We start from the raw sequence: 17,769 nt of genomic DNA on the forward strand, positions 1-17,769 counted from the left end.
AGCTGACCTGTTTTATTGTATTTAGCTTGTATATTCCTTACACAGATAATAGTTGAAAACAGTTGGGGTCTTTTACCTTCACTACTTTATGCATTTATTCTAAATTTCCCAGTGGTCTTACTACCAAATCTTACTGAGTCATGTCAATGTCTACCTCAAGTAGTTTATAGTACTAATCTATCTATATTTAATATAATCGTCTTTATTAAGTTAGTGTTTTACACTAACAACTAAATTTATAGTTAAATGTAAAAGAAAAATTCTATAATACAGAATATTTCAGAATTTTATGTCTTTTTAAATCTGATTCTTTCTGATAAAGCTTGTTTTAAAGAAAATTGCAGTACTTCTATTCCTGATTTAGAAATGTTATTAATTGCATCAGCTCAAATTTATCTAATGTCTTTCCAGTTTTCTCGTAAATTCTATATAGCCCAGTGGTTCCGTGACACAACTCTGGAAACAGAAAAAGCAATGAAATCACAAAAAGATGAAGAATCATCTGATGCGACACATCATGCAAAAGAAATCGAAACAACTGGTCAAATAATGCATCGAGCTGAGAACCGGAAAAAATTTCTTCGAAGCATTATCAAAACCACACCTTCTCAGTTCAGCACATTAAAGTAAGATGCAGAGGAAATGGGCTTAGATATGCATGAAGTATAGATATCCGCTTAAAAGAACATATCAAGTTACACACGGTGCTTTCTGTTGTAGGATGAACTCTGATACTGTGGACTATGATGATGCGTGCTTGATTGTTCGATATTTGGCCTCTATGAGGCCGTTTGCCCAGAGCTTTGATATTTATTTGACACAGGTAAATTGTTTGATCTGATTGATTTTTTTTTTCTTTTTATTCTGGTTACTTTTGGAAATAGTGTGCAGCATGTGATCTTTGTTGAGGGTAGTGTCAATGAATTGTGGAAGCAGCCTTTGTCTCTGTTCCTTGTTGTTTGCATGTCATTAGTTATGCCTGCCCTCTGCATACTGATCTTGTACGAAGGAACATGTATTTCTATGGCACTATAAAAATAATTTCATTTATCAAGTCATAGCAAATAATACTGTCTTTGGTAAAAGTAACACAATAAGATTTTAGTGAAGCTTAATGTTATTAAATGTATATATATAAATGTATATGTACATTTAATTGAGAATACCAAAGTAAAGGAAAATACTGAAAATATACAATACCTTTCCATGTGTACTGGTCTAACTTAAGATTTTGGACCTGTAAGATGATAGTTTTCTCTCTCTCTCTCTCTCTCTCTCTCTAAGATGATAGTTTTCTCTCTCTCTCTCTCTCACACACACACACAAAAGTATTTTAAAATTTATGAGAATGTTAATGTTTGCCTGTCAGATACTACGAGTTCTTGGTGAAAATGCAATTGCCGTTCGAACAAAAGCCATGAAGTGTTTGTCTGAGGTTGTTGCTGTAGACCCCAGTATTCTAGCAAGGGTAAGAGCAAAAATAGTTTATTTTACTTTTCTGCTCAAATTTGAAGATCCTCTCTGCTGCCGTAAATGACCTGTCTCTCCCTCCTCTGTAGCTTGACATGCAGCGAGGAGTTCATGGCCGGCTGATGGATAATTCCACTAGTGTGCGAGAGGCAGCTGTGGAGTTGCTGGGTCGATTTGTCCTCTGCAGGCCTCAGCTCGCTGAGCAATACTATGACATGCTGATTGAAAGAATATTGGTATGGTCTTCAGTTTCCTAGTAATTTATGAATACATCATTTGCCTTAGATGTCATACCTTATTTAAAATTTAAAATTTAAATTTAATCCAAAAAAATTAAATGTGAATTACATTTTTTCTATTGCTGTACCACCATTCTAAAGAAGGTTATGCTCTGAAGAGACAAGCTACTCAGTATTATAAAGCCCATTGTGGTAAAAATGAGATTCATTTGTCAATAACTCTTATGCCAGATTATAATCACTAATTAATTATGTATGATAATTAACTTTTTGGACAGGACTCTAGAGTATATGAAGGTGTGTATGTCTTTTTGTCTGTCTGTGTACGAATAGCTTCCATGGCAGGCAGACCACCCACTTCAAGCATATTGATTTCTTATAGAACTATACATTGATGCATTAGCACACAGTGTTATACATTGCTGCAATGACAAGGTTTTGTCATTACCATTAGTATAGTACAAGAATAAGTATTGGAAAAAGTTTTCCTTGATTTAGCTTAAACACTTTGTTCTCTCCATCATAGATGTTACCAGATGCTGTTCTAAAAGTTTATCACCTTAGTTAAATCCAGCAAATTAATCTCTTGTCTTGTGTTCATTACTAAGTATAGATAGATGTTATGTCATATTTTTAAAATACATGAAAAATAATTTTCAGTTAACAAATAGGGAATATAATACTTATGAGAAATCTTTAATTTTATTTCATCGAATTTCACACCCCTAAAACATCTGAATTTTCCTAACATTTGAAAATGCATTTTGTTCTTAGGATACTGGTATCAGTGTCAGGAAAAGAGTAATAAAGATTTTAAGAGACATCTGTATTGAACAACCAACATTTCCAAAAATTACAGAAATGTGTGTAAAAATGATTCGTAGAGTCAACGATGAAGAGGGCATTAAGGTAAGGTGAAAATCTGATCATTAGGAATTTCTTTTTTTATGAATGTGGAAAGTTTTTAAGTGCTTATGGCATCTAATGTTTTTATTTTGTTTCTAGATTTTATATTACTAAAGTATGATCTTTTCCAACCTAGTCAACTGTTACAGTATTTATTTAACTGTAGTGACTGTATTGTATCCAAAATTATTACCAGATTGAAATTATATTGATTTTTAAATAGTATGTTATTGATTTTCAGTTACAGACTTACCTACAGCCTGTAGGGCATTTTCTTAAGTGAAGTTCCCTTCTCTCGGATGACTTTAGCTGTTATCTGGATGACATAAAACTATCCTGTATAATTGACCCATTGTCAGGTTGACACACCAATCACTGGGAAGTCACAACCTTTTCTTGCTTATCCTCAAGATAAACATTAATATAAACATCATAATACAAAACATTTTACAAAGTTAAAAAGTCCCACAGTCTTACAAATTCAAACACTTTAAAGTCTCTTAAAGTAGAAAGTCTCGAAAGTGTGGGCTTCTATAAAATCAAAATTAAGTTAAACACTTCTATTTCAAGAGGGAAAATTAATGAGGGCACAGTCACAATCAGATAAATGAAACACAAGTTCCAACACTGTAAATCACTCAATGTCTGATGTCTAGGACTCACTCGTGATCTTGTGGGCTCCTCCAAAGGGCCTGACTCACTTCTCAGGTTCCATAGTCTGAGAAACACATCTTGTCTTCTGAACTCAGGCTGGGTCCACGCCACACACAGGTGGTGCTGTTTCCCATGGCATTGGCATCTTTGGCATCTTCTATTGCAACTAGGCTTGCTTTCACCAGTAGGCTCTCTTCATGATGCAAAACCTCAACTTTTCTCCATGACCCCTTCAGTCCTGGGGCTTCCACTGCCACTCTGGCTACACCTTCACAAGTGGCCTCCCTGGGTTCTTATAGTGCCAAACCTCAGCTGCTCTCCATGACCCCTGTTTGCCTTCAAAACAAGTACCACCTGGGAGACATGACCAAGTTTGGGTACCAGCACCAGGTACAATCTTGTCTACTTCTAAATACAGCGTCTTTGTGCTGACTCTGAGCAAACACTTCTCAAAAGACTTCATCTGCGTGATGCTGGTCTCTCCAGTTTGTTAGCTCCAACTGACCAACATCAATTGTCACAGTAAAGCAAAGTTTTTTCTTTAGTGTTTCTAGTGTTGTGTTAACCACAGTTTATTCTTCAGCCCCAGCTAACCAGAAGCCCAAATTCTGAACTCAACATAGCAAGCAACTCTGACAATCATTAAGGGACTGTCAAACTTCCTTCTAGAATTTCACAGGTCAGGCCTCCCCTTGCTGCATTGCTGTCAGCGTTCTACTAAGCTCCCACAGAGCAGCGCACCAAGCTTTGAACACCCAATGTCTTTTCTATCCCAAAGTTCTAAAGTCCTTCCACAATCTTCACAAAAATAACATGGTCAGATCTATGACAGCAGTGGCCCACTCTCCTGGTACCAATTTCTGTCCTAGTTAGGGTTGCTATGGCTATGATAAACTAGCATGAACAAAGGAACTTTGGGGTAGAGAGGGTTTGTTTAGCTTACCTTTCGCTTCACTGTTCAGCATTGGAAGAAATCAGGACAGGCACTCAAGCAGAGCAGGAACCTGGAGGCAGGAGCTGCTGCTTTCTGGCTTGCTCCCTCTGCCCAGCCTCTTTTTTAAAGAACCTAGGACCCATCTTAAGGAGGCGTTTTCTTAATTGATGTTCCCTCCTCTCAGTTACCTTTAGCTTATGTTAAGTTAATATAAAACTATCCCACACTAGTTTCTCCCTTTAAAGCAATAAAAGGAAGCTGCATAGATAGTGGGTAAGAGCAATTTTTCACAAGCATGAGAACCTGAGTTCAAATCTCCAGCATCATGTTGGAGAGATGGCTCAGTGGGTAAGAGCACTGACTGTTCTTCCAAATGTCCTGAGTTCAACTCCCAGCAACCACATGGTGGCTCACAACCATCTGTAATGAGATCTGACCCCTTCTTCTGGGGTGCCCGAAGACAGCTACACTGTACTTACATCTCCAGCGTCCATATAAAAAGCTCAACATTATTCATGTGCCCTAACTCTAGCATTGGGGCAGGTAGAGACAGGCAGATTTCAAGGGCTCTCTGGCTAGCCAGCCTGACCAAACCTGTCCAAAACAGCAAGCTTCCAGTTCAGTGAGAGATCATGTCTCAAGACAGCTAGGTGGGAAAGTGATAAGAGGTAGACACCCGGGTGTTCTGTTGGTCTTTTATGTGCATTCATTGGCAGGCATGTGAGTGGACACACGAGCGCGCGCATGCGCGCCATAAAAATGGTTTTAGTCTGATCAAAAACAATTCAGGTGCTGAGGAGATGGCTCATTGCTGTGCATGCTGATTTTGCAAAGAACCAGGTTCAGTTTCCAGCACCCACACCAGGTGCCTCACAACCTTTAGAGCTCCAGCTCTAAAGGATCCAACACCTCCTCTGGCTCCTGCAGGCACTTGCACACAGGTGATGCATATACACACAGGCACACAAATACATTTTTTTTTTTGTTAAAAGTATTTTATTCAAAGGCTGTAGTTAAACATAGTTTTACCCATTCACTATTTGAAATCTTAACCCATTAAACAAAGTTTATAATTAGTGAAGTCTGTTGTTTTAATCTCAAGAAAATTTTTAATTGACTCAAGCATTTCTTTTTTAATAACTAGCTTTAAGCTTTGTGTTGGGCTTTAATGGGAATATACAATTAATTAAAAGTTTGCAATCTTTGTTAGTAATTGATTTGGTTTCTTTTTCTTCTTCTAGAAATTAGTAAATGAAACATTCCAAAAGCTTTGGTTTACTCCAACTCCACATAATGACAAAGAAGCAATGACAAGGAAAATTTTAAACATCACTGATGTGGTAAGAAGGGCGTAGGTTGCTGTGGTGACGTGCTATGCCTGCCACTCAGCACAGCTTCCCTTGTATTTCTGGGACGTCTGGGCCTTAAGTAAAAGGGGAATGGTTCTCATGCTAATTTCTTGATACTCGGGTGTATAAGCATTATTATTTGTGTTTTCCTATTCTTCCATAGTTGAAAACAAACAAACAAAAAAAACCAAGAGGATAGTTTTTTATTACATAAGTGAGCTATAATTTGCTGATCCAGAATGCTTTTTATATGTTGAATATTAGCATTTTTATATATATTCGATTACATGGTCATCTCCATTTTCACAGTTACCAATAAATCATACATCTAGTGGGTGAAGAAAAAAAATGCTTTTTCCGTTGTTTGAAACCTTACAGATTTTTCTGATAAAATATGTCATAAGCTATTTTTTTTATAATTTAGTACCATATCAGTCTTAATATTACAGTGATTTCTTTAATGTTTTTCATACTGATGTTTGAGTTACTAAAAAATAGTTTGTAACTTTTCAAATTATAAAAGTATACATATACTTTATGTTACAGCATAACTATACCTGTTTTAAAATAGATGTCTTCTGTTTTGATTTTTGAGATATAATTTCAACATTTCTCCCTTCCCTTTTCTTCCTCCAAACTCTCCTATAAGCATTATTATTGGTGTTCTCTCTTTGAAATGCATGGTCTCTTTTTACCTTATTATTACTTGTGTATATGTACATACATACGTATTCCACAGTGTAGCATGCTCCAGTCTATGTAATGTTATTATAAATGCCTTATTTTAATAGCTTTATTACCTTGTTACTGCAGGTTGCAGCATGCAGAGATACTGGCTATGACTGGTTTGAGCAACTCCTTCAAAATGTGAGTATAATTTAGATAGCATGAAATTTAATAATGGGTATTTATTATTTTAAAAAGGAACTTTTCAGTTCTTTCTTAAAAAGTTGTATTTTAGTAGACGAAACTTACTTCACTATATTAAGCTATGTCTTTTAATTTTGTTTTTGAATCAGTTACCCAGGTGACTGACTGCTAGGATAAGTTTTCTGAATTACTGATTGAAATTCTAGCTACACTTTTGGAGAATTTTTCTTTTATCCCTTTACTCTAGAATAGTAGTTCTTATCCTTCCTAATGCTGGGACCATTTAATATAGTTCCTCATATTGTGACATATGTATGGTGATAACAAACCATAAAGTTATTTCATGTTTACTTTATAACTGTGATTTGGCTAAAATTTTAAATAGCAATGAAAATTCTGACATGTAGAATATATGATACATGACCCCAAAGGGGTCTTGACCCACAAGTTGAGAACCACCAATCTTACTAAGGCCTACTACTGAGTTTATATTTATATATATATATATATATATATGTATATATGTATGCATATATATATATATACATATATACATATATATATATACACATATTAAATTAAATAAAATAATTATTTGGCCTATGACAAAATATATGGAATTTCTTTTAGTGGTATAAAATTAAACCACAATTAGTGCTTTTAGAAGTTTTCAATTAAGAGTGTTTATCTCTAATCTTTAAAGGTTACCAGCATGTTTCCTTCCCATCTCTGTGTAGGAGGTAGGAAGTGTGTGCACATGTGTGGAATCTAGAAGAGAATGTTAGGTGTTCTTTCAGTCTCTGTCTTGTTCTCTTGAGAGTCTCACCCTATGTCTGAAATTCACCAATTTGCCCAGGCTAGTGAGCCGGCAAGCTCCCACTAGCCACCTGTCTCCACTCCCAGGGCTGGGGTACACTCATCCAGCCTTTGTGTGAGTGCTGAGGACGTGAGCTGTGGTCCTTAGCCTCGCACAGCCAGTGCTCTTACCCCTGACTTGGGTCTCTAACACTTTGCTCTAATTTTTACTTTTTTGGAGGCAATATCTCACTTTTCCCACCTCAAGATTGCACTCAAAACTCTTAAGTTCAGTGATCCTTCCCCCTCTGCCTACCTATCAACTCTCCATCTCCTTCCTCCAGCCCATTTTCTTTTACAGCAGGATGTGGGGAGGGGAGATCTTTGGTTTTATTTAAGGAATACATTCTCTTTACTCCCTATGTGCTAGGGATCAAGCTGTATTCCTCATGTAGTCTAACACTGAGCTGATTCCCAGATCTTGAAATAGTTTATATTTATACCTCAAGTTTGCCAGGGCTACACAGAGAAACCTGTCTCGAAAACCCAAACAATATTGGGTCATATGGTGACTTAGTAACTACTAAACTATATTTGTCCAAAACAGCTAAATTCTTCTACATTTTTACCAGTAATGTGTAAGCATTCCACCTGCTGTGTACTCTTAAGATTACTTAGGACTATTTATCTTTTTCAAACCTAACCCATTTTGGTATGATAGTATATAATGATAAATTACTTATTTTGAAATTTCAAAATATCCTTTTAAAACTATGCTTGTTTTCCAACCTAGTATCTTAGAATCTTTTCATAACTTGTCTTTCTTTCTTTCCTTATAAAGTTTTTTTTTTTTTTTGGCAGCATTTCTTTTCTAAATCAACAAACTAGTTCTGTATTATTCACCTTTACAGTCTTCCTAGTATAGTTTGTCAGCCAATCCAAAGAAGACATAGTCATTTATTAAAACCACATGTTTCTTCTGATGATTATGAGAAATTATTAAATATGAAGTAACTTATTTTTAGGTATACTACAGAAAAATCAAAATATTGCTATTTGATATATTGGCAAGTTAGAAGCAAAAAGAGACAGCCAGATCTATGGCATCTTAGTGATGGTTTCACTTAGTTTTGTCTTTACTTGTGGTCCTATTTAATTAGTGGTCTTGTCAGTTCCCTCTTTTGTATGTTCCTACTTTAGTTACAGCAGTTTAATTTACTTGTGACTTCATGAGTAGTTCTGTGTTTCATTGTGTTCATATGTGTGTTTGTGTCTGTGTATGCATGTGTATGCACAGGCCAGACAGAGGATAGCACTGGATTCCCTGAAACTAGTATTCTAGGTGGTTGAGAGTCTGGGGACTGAGCTTGGGTCCTTTAGAAGAACAGTAGGTGTTCCTAACCTCTGCGCTCTCTCCAGCCTCAGGCCACAAGATGTTGATAAAATACCTGTGACAGAGTGATAGTCATTATGCAGCTACGTCTGCAAGCGCATAGTGCCTGCTGAGCTTCTGAGAGAATCTCCAGTCAGGACTCACAGCGCATCCACCACTTACACACTCTCAGACATGGTCGTGTGTCCCACTTAACACACTTCAGAGATGTGGAATTGTATTGAATTGATTTCTTCTAAATCAGGAATCATGTGGCAGTGCTGGCACACACCTTTAATCCCCACATTTGGGAGGCAGAGGCAGAGGCAGAGACAGACATGTTATCTGTGAGTTCAAGCCCAGCCTGGTCTACAGAGTGATTTCCAGACCAGCCAGGGCTACATAATGAGATCCTGTGTCAGATTATTATTTATAATTAATACATTAAAACATATAACTAGTCAGCAGTGATAGTGTCATGAACCAAAATTTATAATAAATTATTTTGCACTTACTTGATTTAAAAAAAAATTAAAAAAGAACAAGAAACAGTTTTCAGTGATTACCCCAAGTAAGCCAGTCCAGAGTGTTATATTCGTAACTGTACATAGGAGTGGATCAATGAGAACTTACACTTCACAAGTGAGTTTGGGTAAATCGGGCTGTCTTTATTTTTTTTAATTGAATAATGATGCTGTGTATATTTCATACTGTTGTGGTTGCTGTCACTCATTTTTAATTATCCAGACAATTTTTTTTAACTTGAAGACAATTTTATTGAAATTTGAAAGAAAAACAGGACAAAGGCAGACGAATCTGAGTTTGAGGATGAGCAGGACTGCACAGACAGACCCTGTCCCCACGGGGCAAGAAAGCAGGCAGGAAGGAAGCCATGGTTTTGTTAGGACACATGTGGCCTTGCAGGTTCAGCAGTCAGGTTTAGTAAGTAGCTGCATGGCATGGCATGGCGGGAAAGGATAGCTTACAGAATGATTAAAAAATAATGTATGTCCAGAAAAGGATGCTCAAACATTGGCTAGTGTCCAAGAAGACCTGGGTTCGATTCCCACCACACACACAGGGCTACTTACAACTGCCCAAAACTCCAGTTCCTAGAGATCAACACATTCTTCTGACCTCCATGGGTACCAGACATGCACTTGATGCACACACATAGTTGCAAGCAAAACACTCACATGCATAAAATAAAAGAAAGATAGATGATAGATAGATAGGTAGGTAGGTAGATAGATAGATAGGTAGGTAGGTAGGTAGAGAGAGAGAGAGAGAGAGAGAGAGAGAGAGAGAGAGAGAGGTAGGTAGGTAGGCAGGCAGACAGACAGACAGACAGACAGACAGATAATGGAAACTTATGTTTTCTGCACTAAGACTCAGAAAACAGGCAGCCTAGTACTATAGTGCTTTGTAAATGCTTGCCTAAAAGTAAAATTGTGCATTTTTAAATTTGAATGTTGAATTTTTGTTTTGCTTCATGTTAGTTAAACTCATGAGCCACTCATGACTTTTTGCAATTCTGTCAGACAACGCAGAGATAAAATGTCTATATTTTTGCAGAGAGTTATGTCTAATAGCTCTGGAAACCTCTCCACAGAAATAAAAATGCAATTTTCTTTTAATATTCTTAGAAATAGTCAGTTAATCTTTATTGGACAAACGATAACTAAAGTCCTTTTTCTCCAGTGATCTGTGATTGGAAGAGCAAATTGGTTTTACTTTTTTTGACTATAAATAGGCTTCTCTTCATCTTCATGGTATGTTTAAGCACAGTTTCTTAATGATTTGGCAAAGAATGAAGCAGAAGAAATCTGCCAAAGAATATGCCATTATTTAATTGAAAAGCTTAAGGTATAATTCAGATACAGTTATTAATTATTTAAAATACTTCAGCTAGCACCAGGTAGTGTTTTAAATGTCGTGTATTTTTGCTTTAATTGTATTTAATATTAAGAACTGAAAGTGCTCATTGGCATTTGATGCATGTGCATTATTATTGCCTGATGAATAATTTTGCTGGAATTTTTTTCTGTGTATACATGTATAGTTGTTGAAGTCTGAAGAGGATTCCTCATATAAACCTGTGAAGAAAGCTTGTACTCAACTTGTCGATAACCTAGTTGAACATATTCTTAAATATGAGGAATCTCTAGCTGGTAAGATATTTTAAATATTTTGGCTCTTTTCTCACTCTTACCTCGAGGTATGCTTGCCTAATAACTAGTTACATCACTTTTAAGGGTTTTCATGATATAAATTTGTTTGAGTTCATTTTAGATTGTATTCTAAGATTACATATGTCAAACAGTATAATAAAAGCACAAATCTCATCTCTTCTACACATCTTTCAATATGTACTTTTAGATATATTAAATAAGAATGAAGTCTAGGGCCCAGTATTTTTTTTAAACAGCATTACAAAACTATTTGGTATTATTTCAATTATAGAAAACTTTCGCTGGGCGGTGGTGGCGCACGCTTTTAATCCCAGCACTTGGGAGGCAGAGACAGGCGGATCTCTGAGCTCGAGGCCAGCCTGGTCTACAGAGTGAGTTCCAGGACAGCCAGGGCTACATAGAGAAACCCTGTCTCGAAAAAAAACAAAAACAACAACAACAAAAAAAAAACTTTCAAGGAAATTGCATTAACTATTGCAGTGCTTTTAAAATATAATACTGTATTTCTAATAAGATTCTCTTAATACTTAATGTTAAATATTTCTAATCTTAATTTTTAATCTGTTGAAACTTTCAATGTAAATTAAGTATTTAAATTTTTATATTATCAATTACATTATATGAGTCATATCTAAAATCTTCTATAATTACATAAGTCATACTTGGTACTACTACATAAAAGCACAGATCTGTTACCACCACTGTCCCACTTTTTGATGTAAACAGTGAAGAGCAGCAGTAGACCTCAGTTCCTCCATTCAGGGACTGACTACCTAGCTGAGATGGCATTTGCACCTAAGGGAAATGCAGATATCCATTCTTTCCTTACACAGGGCTTATTATTGTTTTTCTTTAATTTTCCCATTTCCCATATGTACCTCTTCTTTCTTTTTCTATTTCTCTAATCATAGACTTCATTGGTGATATTAATATTAAAATTAATAATAAAATTAATATTAATTTTTTAAGAACCGAAGTATCTCCTAACTAGTCTCCTTTGGACAGTGTTTTGTGTAGCCATATTGATCCTAATTCTCTTTTGGCACATCCATTATTTAACATTCTCATTGGTACTCTTTAAATACAAATGTCTTACTTCTCTCTTTTTTTTCTAGACTCAGACAATAAAGGTGTAAATTCTGGAAGATTGGTAGCTTGTATAACCACTTTGTTCTTATTCAGCAAAATAAGACCCCAGCTCATGGTCAAACACGCCATGACCATGCAGCCGTACCTCACCACTAAATGCAGTGTGAGTATACGTGCATTCTTTCTGTTGTTTCTCTGGGCAGCAGCCCTGGCTGTCCTGGAACTCACACTGTAGGAATCTGTCTGCTTCTGACTCCCACGGGCTAGGATTAGGGCATGCACCCCCACACTCTGCTTGTGCTGTCTTTTTCTTTCCTGCATGCAGCAGGCAGTAAGTGCCTTAAATTGAGAAGTCACATGTGCTAGCCACATTCTCACTGACAGGTAATTTGTGTCGTTGATTCAAGTATATATTCTAATGCTTTGTACAGGTTATCTAAAAACATCATACAGATTATCTAAAAACATCAATTTTCTGATACATTATAATTAAAGTCTAGGTTCTATTTCCCTGTCAGTTCTTACTATGTAGCTGCTTACAAAATATTTAACTTCTGTTAAGACCTCAGACATGAATAAAGCAGAAATTATAACTTGAAGAAACTTACTATATTTAGGATTCTTAATTTGCAATTCATTTGTTTGTCTAATAGATTTGTTTTACTTTTATTTTAGAGCCATATGTTGAATATGGAATATCTAGGATGTTAGAGACATTGATATATTACCATATGCTAGGTTCTCCTAAAATAAAATGAAAATTCACAAAACAGTGCTTAAATAAAAATAATAATGTAATAATCATGAGATTTTTGAAACCGATATATAACAATTGTGAATTTTTACATATGCTAAATTTTTAAATATTCTAGAAATGTATAGTTTTTAATTGTTTATATACTGTGTTCCCATTATTTCTAAAAATTTAATAGTTTTCTCTACTATATTTGATGTTTTGTTTTTTCTGTTTTCTATTGTGAGGCAGTTTCCCCTTGATTTATAAATTCTCTATGAAAACCTCACAACTACTTGAGAAATTTTTAAGAATCAAAGAAAGTAGTATAGAATAAAAATAATTTTAAAATATACATATATACTACATCTAAATCACTATCCTATCTTAGGATCCAGAAATAACTTAGCTTCATAGATACTGTGTGGCTAACTGTTAAGTTAGAGCTGTTAAACACTGGGACACAGTTTTAGCCTGTGTCACCTGGCTCCTAGTCCCAGCACTGTACTTCAGTGCCGAGACCTCTCCCTCAGAGTGTGGCTAATTCTTCTGGCACACACACTTGCAAACCATCACATTCATTCTATTGTCCACGTTCTGAGGAATGGATCTAGCAGAGCATTGGGGAGATTTGGGTTTTTTTTTTTTTTTTTCTTCTCCGGTGGTTTTGCGTGGCTTGGGCAGAGTGTTGGAGATGGCCTTTAGCTCTTTAGAAATGCAGTGCATGACTATTGGAATCATTGTTTTTTACCCTTTGCTAATAATCTATCAGGTGTAAAACAAATGATTTCCTGTTACTCCATTTCCAAGAAAATTAACTGTTTTTTGTGATACTAACCATTTGTACTTCATTTTTATAAACTGTTTATAGTTTTCCCATTTTCTTTGAATTATGTACCTTTTAAATTTGAAGATTTTGTGAATAACTTAAACATTGTAGTTGTTTACCAGACATAGCTGTACAAATCTTTGATCCCAGCTCTCTGGAGGCAGAGGCAGACCAATCTCTGAATTCAGGCCTGTCCTAGTCTACATAGAAAGTTGCAGGACAGCCAAGCTCAATGGAGAGGCCTTGTCTCCAGGGAGGGGAGTGCGCATCAGACTTTTGTTTTTTGTTTTGGTTTGGTTTTTTAATTTTTTTTTTTTGAACCTTTATGTGGAAATCCTATCTATCTCCTGAAAGGAAAAATAGATGTGATATAAAAAACTAGTAATGTTGCTTTAAGAGAGAAAAATAAGTTGAACATAGGACAAGGGGAAAAAGACTTTGTGTTGTGGGGCCACAGAGACAGCTGAGTGGTTAAAAATACTTGCCACTCTGTTAGAAGACCCAGGTTCTGTTCCCAGCATCCACATGTTGGCTTACAGCCATCTGTTAGTGTAGTTTCAGGGTATCCAACACCCTCTTCTGATCTTCATGGGTGCTAAGCATACATACAGTATGAACATAAAAATAGGCAAAATTCTGATATACATAGCACATTAAATTAAATAAAACCGAAAACTTTTCATGTGCTTAGTTACCTTTTTCAATCAAAGAAAAATCTAAAAGTATAAAATTAAAAAGCCTTCTACCCAGTTCTGGGATAATAAATATATTTATTTTATATATATATCAACTCCAGCACTATTCACTGTTGCTAAGATCTGTTGTTTGTATTCAACAGCATCTTTTGGTCTCTCTGGATGCCACCTCTCACTGTGACAACTACAAATTCTCCTGACATTGCAAAACACTTGTAGGTAGAAAATAGCATAGTCACCCAAATTGGAAAACTGTTAGGTTAATAACCTTCATTAAGAAGGTATATTAAGGGGCTGGTGAGGTGGCTCAGTGGGTAAGAGCACTGACTGACTGCTCTCCCCAAGGTCCTGTGTTCAAATCCTAGCAAACCACATGGTGGCTCACAACCATCTGTAATGAGATCTGACACCCTCTTCTGGTATGTCTAAAGACAGCTATAGTGTACTTACTTATAATAATAAATAAAAAAAATCTTTAAAAAAATATATTAAAACTTAGATATGACAGTTTTTATAAAATATTCCTCTAATATTTAAATATTTTGTTTAGAGTTGACTTGCATTTTTTTAGGGAAAAATAATTAAGAGCACTGGCTATAAGCAACATACCTTCAGGCAAACAATCATACTCATAAATGAAATCCCAAAATTATTTTAAATGTAATAGCTTTAATGTTAAGTTTCCCATGGTGACTAGTAAATTAGCATTTAGAGTTAGACTACAGACTCCTGATGGTCTGTCATACACTGCTCCTTCTGTACTCTGGTAGGGGAGGGCTCCTTTGTAATATCTTTAAGTTTTTACATACATGCATACATACATAACTGCTTTATTCTTATATGGTTAGACATTCATAGAGCATTAATTTTATTCTTACAGACGCAAAATGACTTCATGGTTATCTGCAATGTGGCAAAAATCCTTGAGTTAGTTGTGCCACTGATGGAGCACCCCAGTGAGACTTTTCTGGCCACGATTGAGGAGGACCTGATGAAGCTAATCATCAAATACGGCATGACTGTGAGTCGGCCCTGCCTCTGTGTGGGGGTGTGCAGTGCCCAGAAGTCCCTGCCTCTGTGTAGGGCTGTGCAGTGCCCAGGTGGTGGTTTATAGAATATCAATGTACATAATATGTCAGAGTTAAGGCCCAAGATCGCTTGTCAAATACGGCATGACTGTAAGTCGTCCCTGTCTCTGTGGGAGTGCGCAGTGCCCAGGCAGTGGTTTATAAAGTATTGCTGTATAGTATGTCAGAGTTAAGACTCAAGATCACTTATTTTAAGGATAAAATGGTCATATTTTTCAACTGTGTTTTAGTTTTTTCTTAAAGAGTAACATTTTCTCTATCTTTTAGGTAGTACAGCATTGTGTGAGCTGTCTTGGGGCTGTTGTAAATAAAGTGACCCAGAATTTTAAATTTGTGTGGGCCTGTTTCAATAGATACTACGGTAAGTTCAGTGCCTGGGCTTCCCCATTGTTTATGAAGTTGTACAGTTGTGTCCAGGTGGTAAATGGGTCTGGTCCAGGCCAGCAGTGAGGAGACAAGTGTGCTACACTCACACTTGTTCTTTGATCGTTCACATTCTCCTTGGTTCAAAAGTTTGCCTTTAAAAGTAGTAAATTTCCTGGTCCCCATCAAAAGTAACAGTTAATATTATCTTTTTTTTACATGATTTTAGCTCTAGAGAAAATGCACAAGCCAGGTAGTAGTGGCACATGCCTTTAATCCCAGCACTTTGGAGGCAGAAGCAGTCGGATCTCTGAGTTCTTGGCCAGCCTGGTCTATAGTGCTAGTTCCAGGATAGCCAGGGCTACATGAAGAAACCTTGTCTCAAACAAAACAAACAAAACCACACATATTATAAATTTATTTAATATTTAAACCATTAGTAAAAGTTAATTGTATTTCATTAGTAACTGTTTGAGCATGATTCAAAGATAAAGAAGATTACTGTAAATAACTAGTATTTATCTTTACTAGGTGCCATTTCAAAATTAAAAAGTCAGCACCAAGAAGACCCAAATAACACTTCACTTTTAACAAATAAACCAGCGCTTCTTAGGTCCCTCTTCACTGTTGGAGCACTTTGCCGGCATTTTGATTTTGACCTGGAAGATTTTAAAGGCAACAGTAAGGTAAAGATCATAGTATTACATAGTACCCAGTGTGTTGTAAACACAGCCCTGTGGCCCTGAGCTAGGAATCATCATAATGATCTCCGAAGGCAGCATTAGAGTAATTTCATGAGATTTTTAGAATGAGTGCTAATCTAAGCATGATCTCTAGACTTCCTGCTGATCTGTGAGCAGTTTCTTGCCGATGTAAGACAGATTCCCAGTTTCCATACCCAATTCTATCAGTTCATTAACATAGACACACTGTTTAGAACAGCATACTTGTCACAGACTATGACATCAGATGCCACTGTTCTAAAATAAATGGAGGGACTGGAAAGATGATTCAGCAGTCAATCCACTGTCTGTTCTTGTAGAGGATGATGGGTTCAGTTCCCAGCACCCACGTGGCAGCTCACAACCTTATGTAATTCCAGTCCCAAGGGATCTGACACCCGCATCTGGTCTCCACAGGTACCAGGCACACACATGTTGCACAGTCATACATACATACAGAACAAATATGCACATATAAGTTTGAATAAGTTAATCAAATTGATTATTTTCCCTCATAGTGTTGTCAATGAAACCTTGTGCCTTGCATTTGCCAGGCACTGCATTGCCGCTGACCAACATACACAGCAGAGTTCCCGTGAAAACTCTCATGGTTTTGCTTTTAGGCTTTTCCCCACTTAGAGCTGAGAATTAAGGCCTAGTGAGATGGCTTAACAGTTTTATGGACTTGCACATAAAAAAATTACCTGAGGTTCATCCCCAGAGCCTACTGGTCTACAGGAGATAACCAGGTCCTTAAAATCAATTCTCCTGGCTTCCATGCCTCCACACGGCACTATGGGGCCGGCACATTTTCCTTCTTTCTCCCTCCCTCCCCTTCTACAACCCCTCTTTCTTACACATACTTGAAAAATTACTCTTGCATTGAGTGTTATTCTTGAATACCTTTAATATGCCCCCTCAGGTTAACATAAAGGATAAAGTGCTTGAACTATTGATGTATTTTACAAAGCACTCAGATGAAGAAGTACAAACAAAAGCCATCATTGGTCTAGGTAAGTTAAGTCTAAATTTCTTAGTAGTCTCTAGCTCTTTGAGGGGTGGGGTAAGCTTTTTGACTATTATGGGTCCAAGTTGTTGGTGTATTTAGATGTGTTTCTGTCAGTGATCTGATGTGGAGAGCACAGTGTTGGGATTCAAAACAACAGCAGGATTCCGTCCATGCTTCACCCCGTGGCCATTCTGGGTATCTCCTCCCTGCACCAGTTTGTCAATGATGTGGAGATAACAATACTCAATACTGTCTCCCACCCTACTTTCTAGAGTTAGCTTAAGAATGCTCACTGAGACGCCATAATACTATGAAAGTTTTGTTCAATTTGCACTTCTTAAAATTGTTCTTTTTCAGTACAAATAGTATTGTTACAAATAGTGTTATAACATCTGCCACTTGTTAATGGGCAGTCCTTGTAGATTTGCTTATCGGAAGAGATGGGATACATACCTGGTCC

At 36.5% G+C, this 17,769-nt stretch overlaps 1 protein-coding gene across 3 annotated transcripts in view; it reads left to right on the forward strand.

Annotated features, from left to right (window-relative positions):
* Nipbl (NIPBL cohesin loading factor) overlaps nt 1-17,769 on the forward strand; it is a 164,313-nt gene that overhangs the window by 130,148 nt on the left and 16,396 nt on the right. For all 3 annotated transcript variants that reach the window (XM_052159946.1, XM_052159944.1, XM_052159945.1), the window contains 13 exons: nt 412-626; nt 721-823; nt 1,370-1,468; nt 1,560-1,706; nt 2,484-2,618; nt 5,445-5,543; nt 6,366-6,419; nt 10,652-10,760; nt 11,897-12,033; nt 15,008-15,148; nt 15,483-15,576; nt 16,110-16,264; nt 17,223-17,313. In XM_052159946.1, coding sequence (XP_052015906.1) covers nt 412-626; nt 721-823; nt 1,370-1,468; nt 1,560-1,706; nt 2,484-2,618; nt 5,445-5,543; nt 6,366-6,419; nt 10,652-10,760; nt 11,897-12,033; nt 15,008-15,148; nt 15,483-15,576; nt 16,110-16,264; nt 17,223-17,313 — 1,579 coding nt within the window. The remainder of the gene's footprint in view (nt 1-411; nt 627-720; nt 824-1,369; nt 1,469-1,559; nt 1,707-2,483; nt 2,619-5,444; nt 5,544-6,365; nt 6,420-10,651; nt 10,761-11,896; nt 12,034-15,007; nt 15,149-15,482; nt 15,577-16,109; nt 16,265-17,222; nt 17,314-17,769) is intronic.

The sequence above is a fragment of the Apodemus sylvaticus genome, chromosome 16 (assembly GCF_947179515.1).
Source record: "Apodemus sylvaticus chromosome 16, mApoSyl1.1, whole genome shotgun sequence".
In the NCBI taxonomy this organism is placed as follows: domain Eukaryota; kingdom Metazoa; phylum Chordata; class Mammalia; order Rodentia; family Muridae; genus Apodemus; species Apodemus sylvaticus.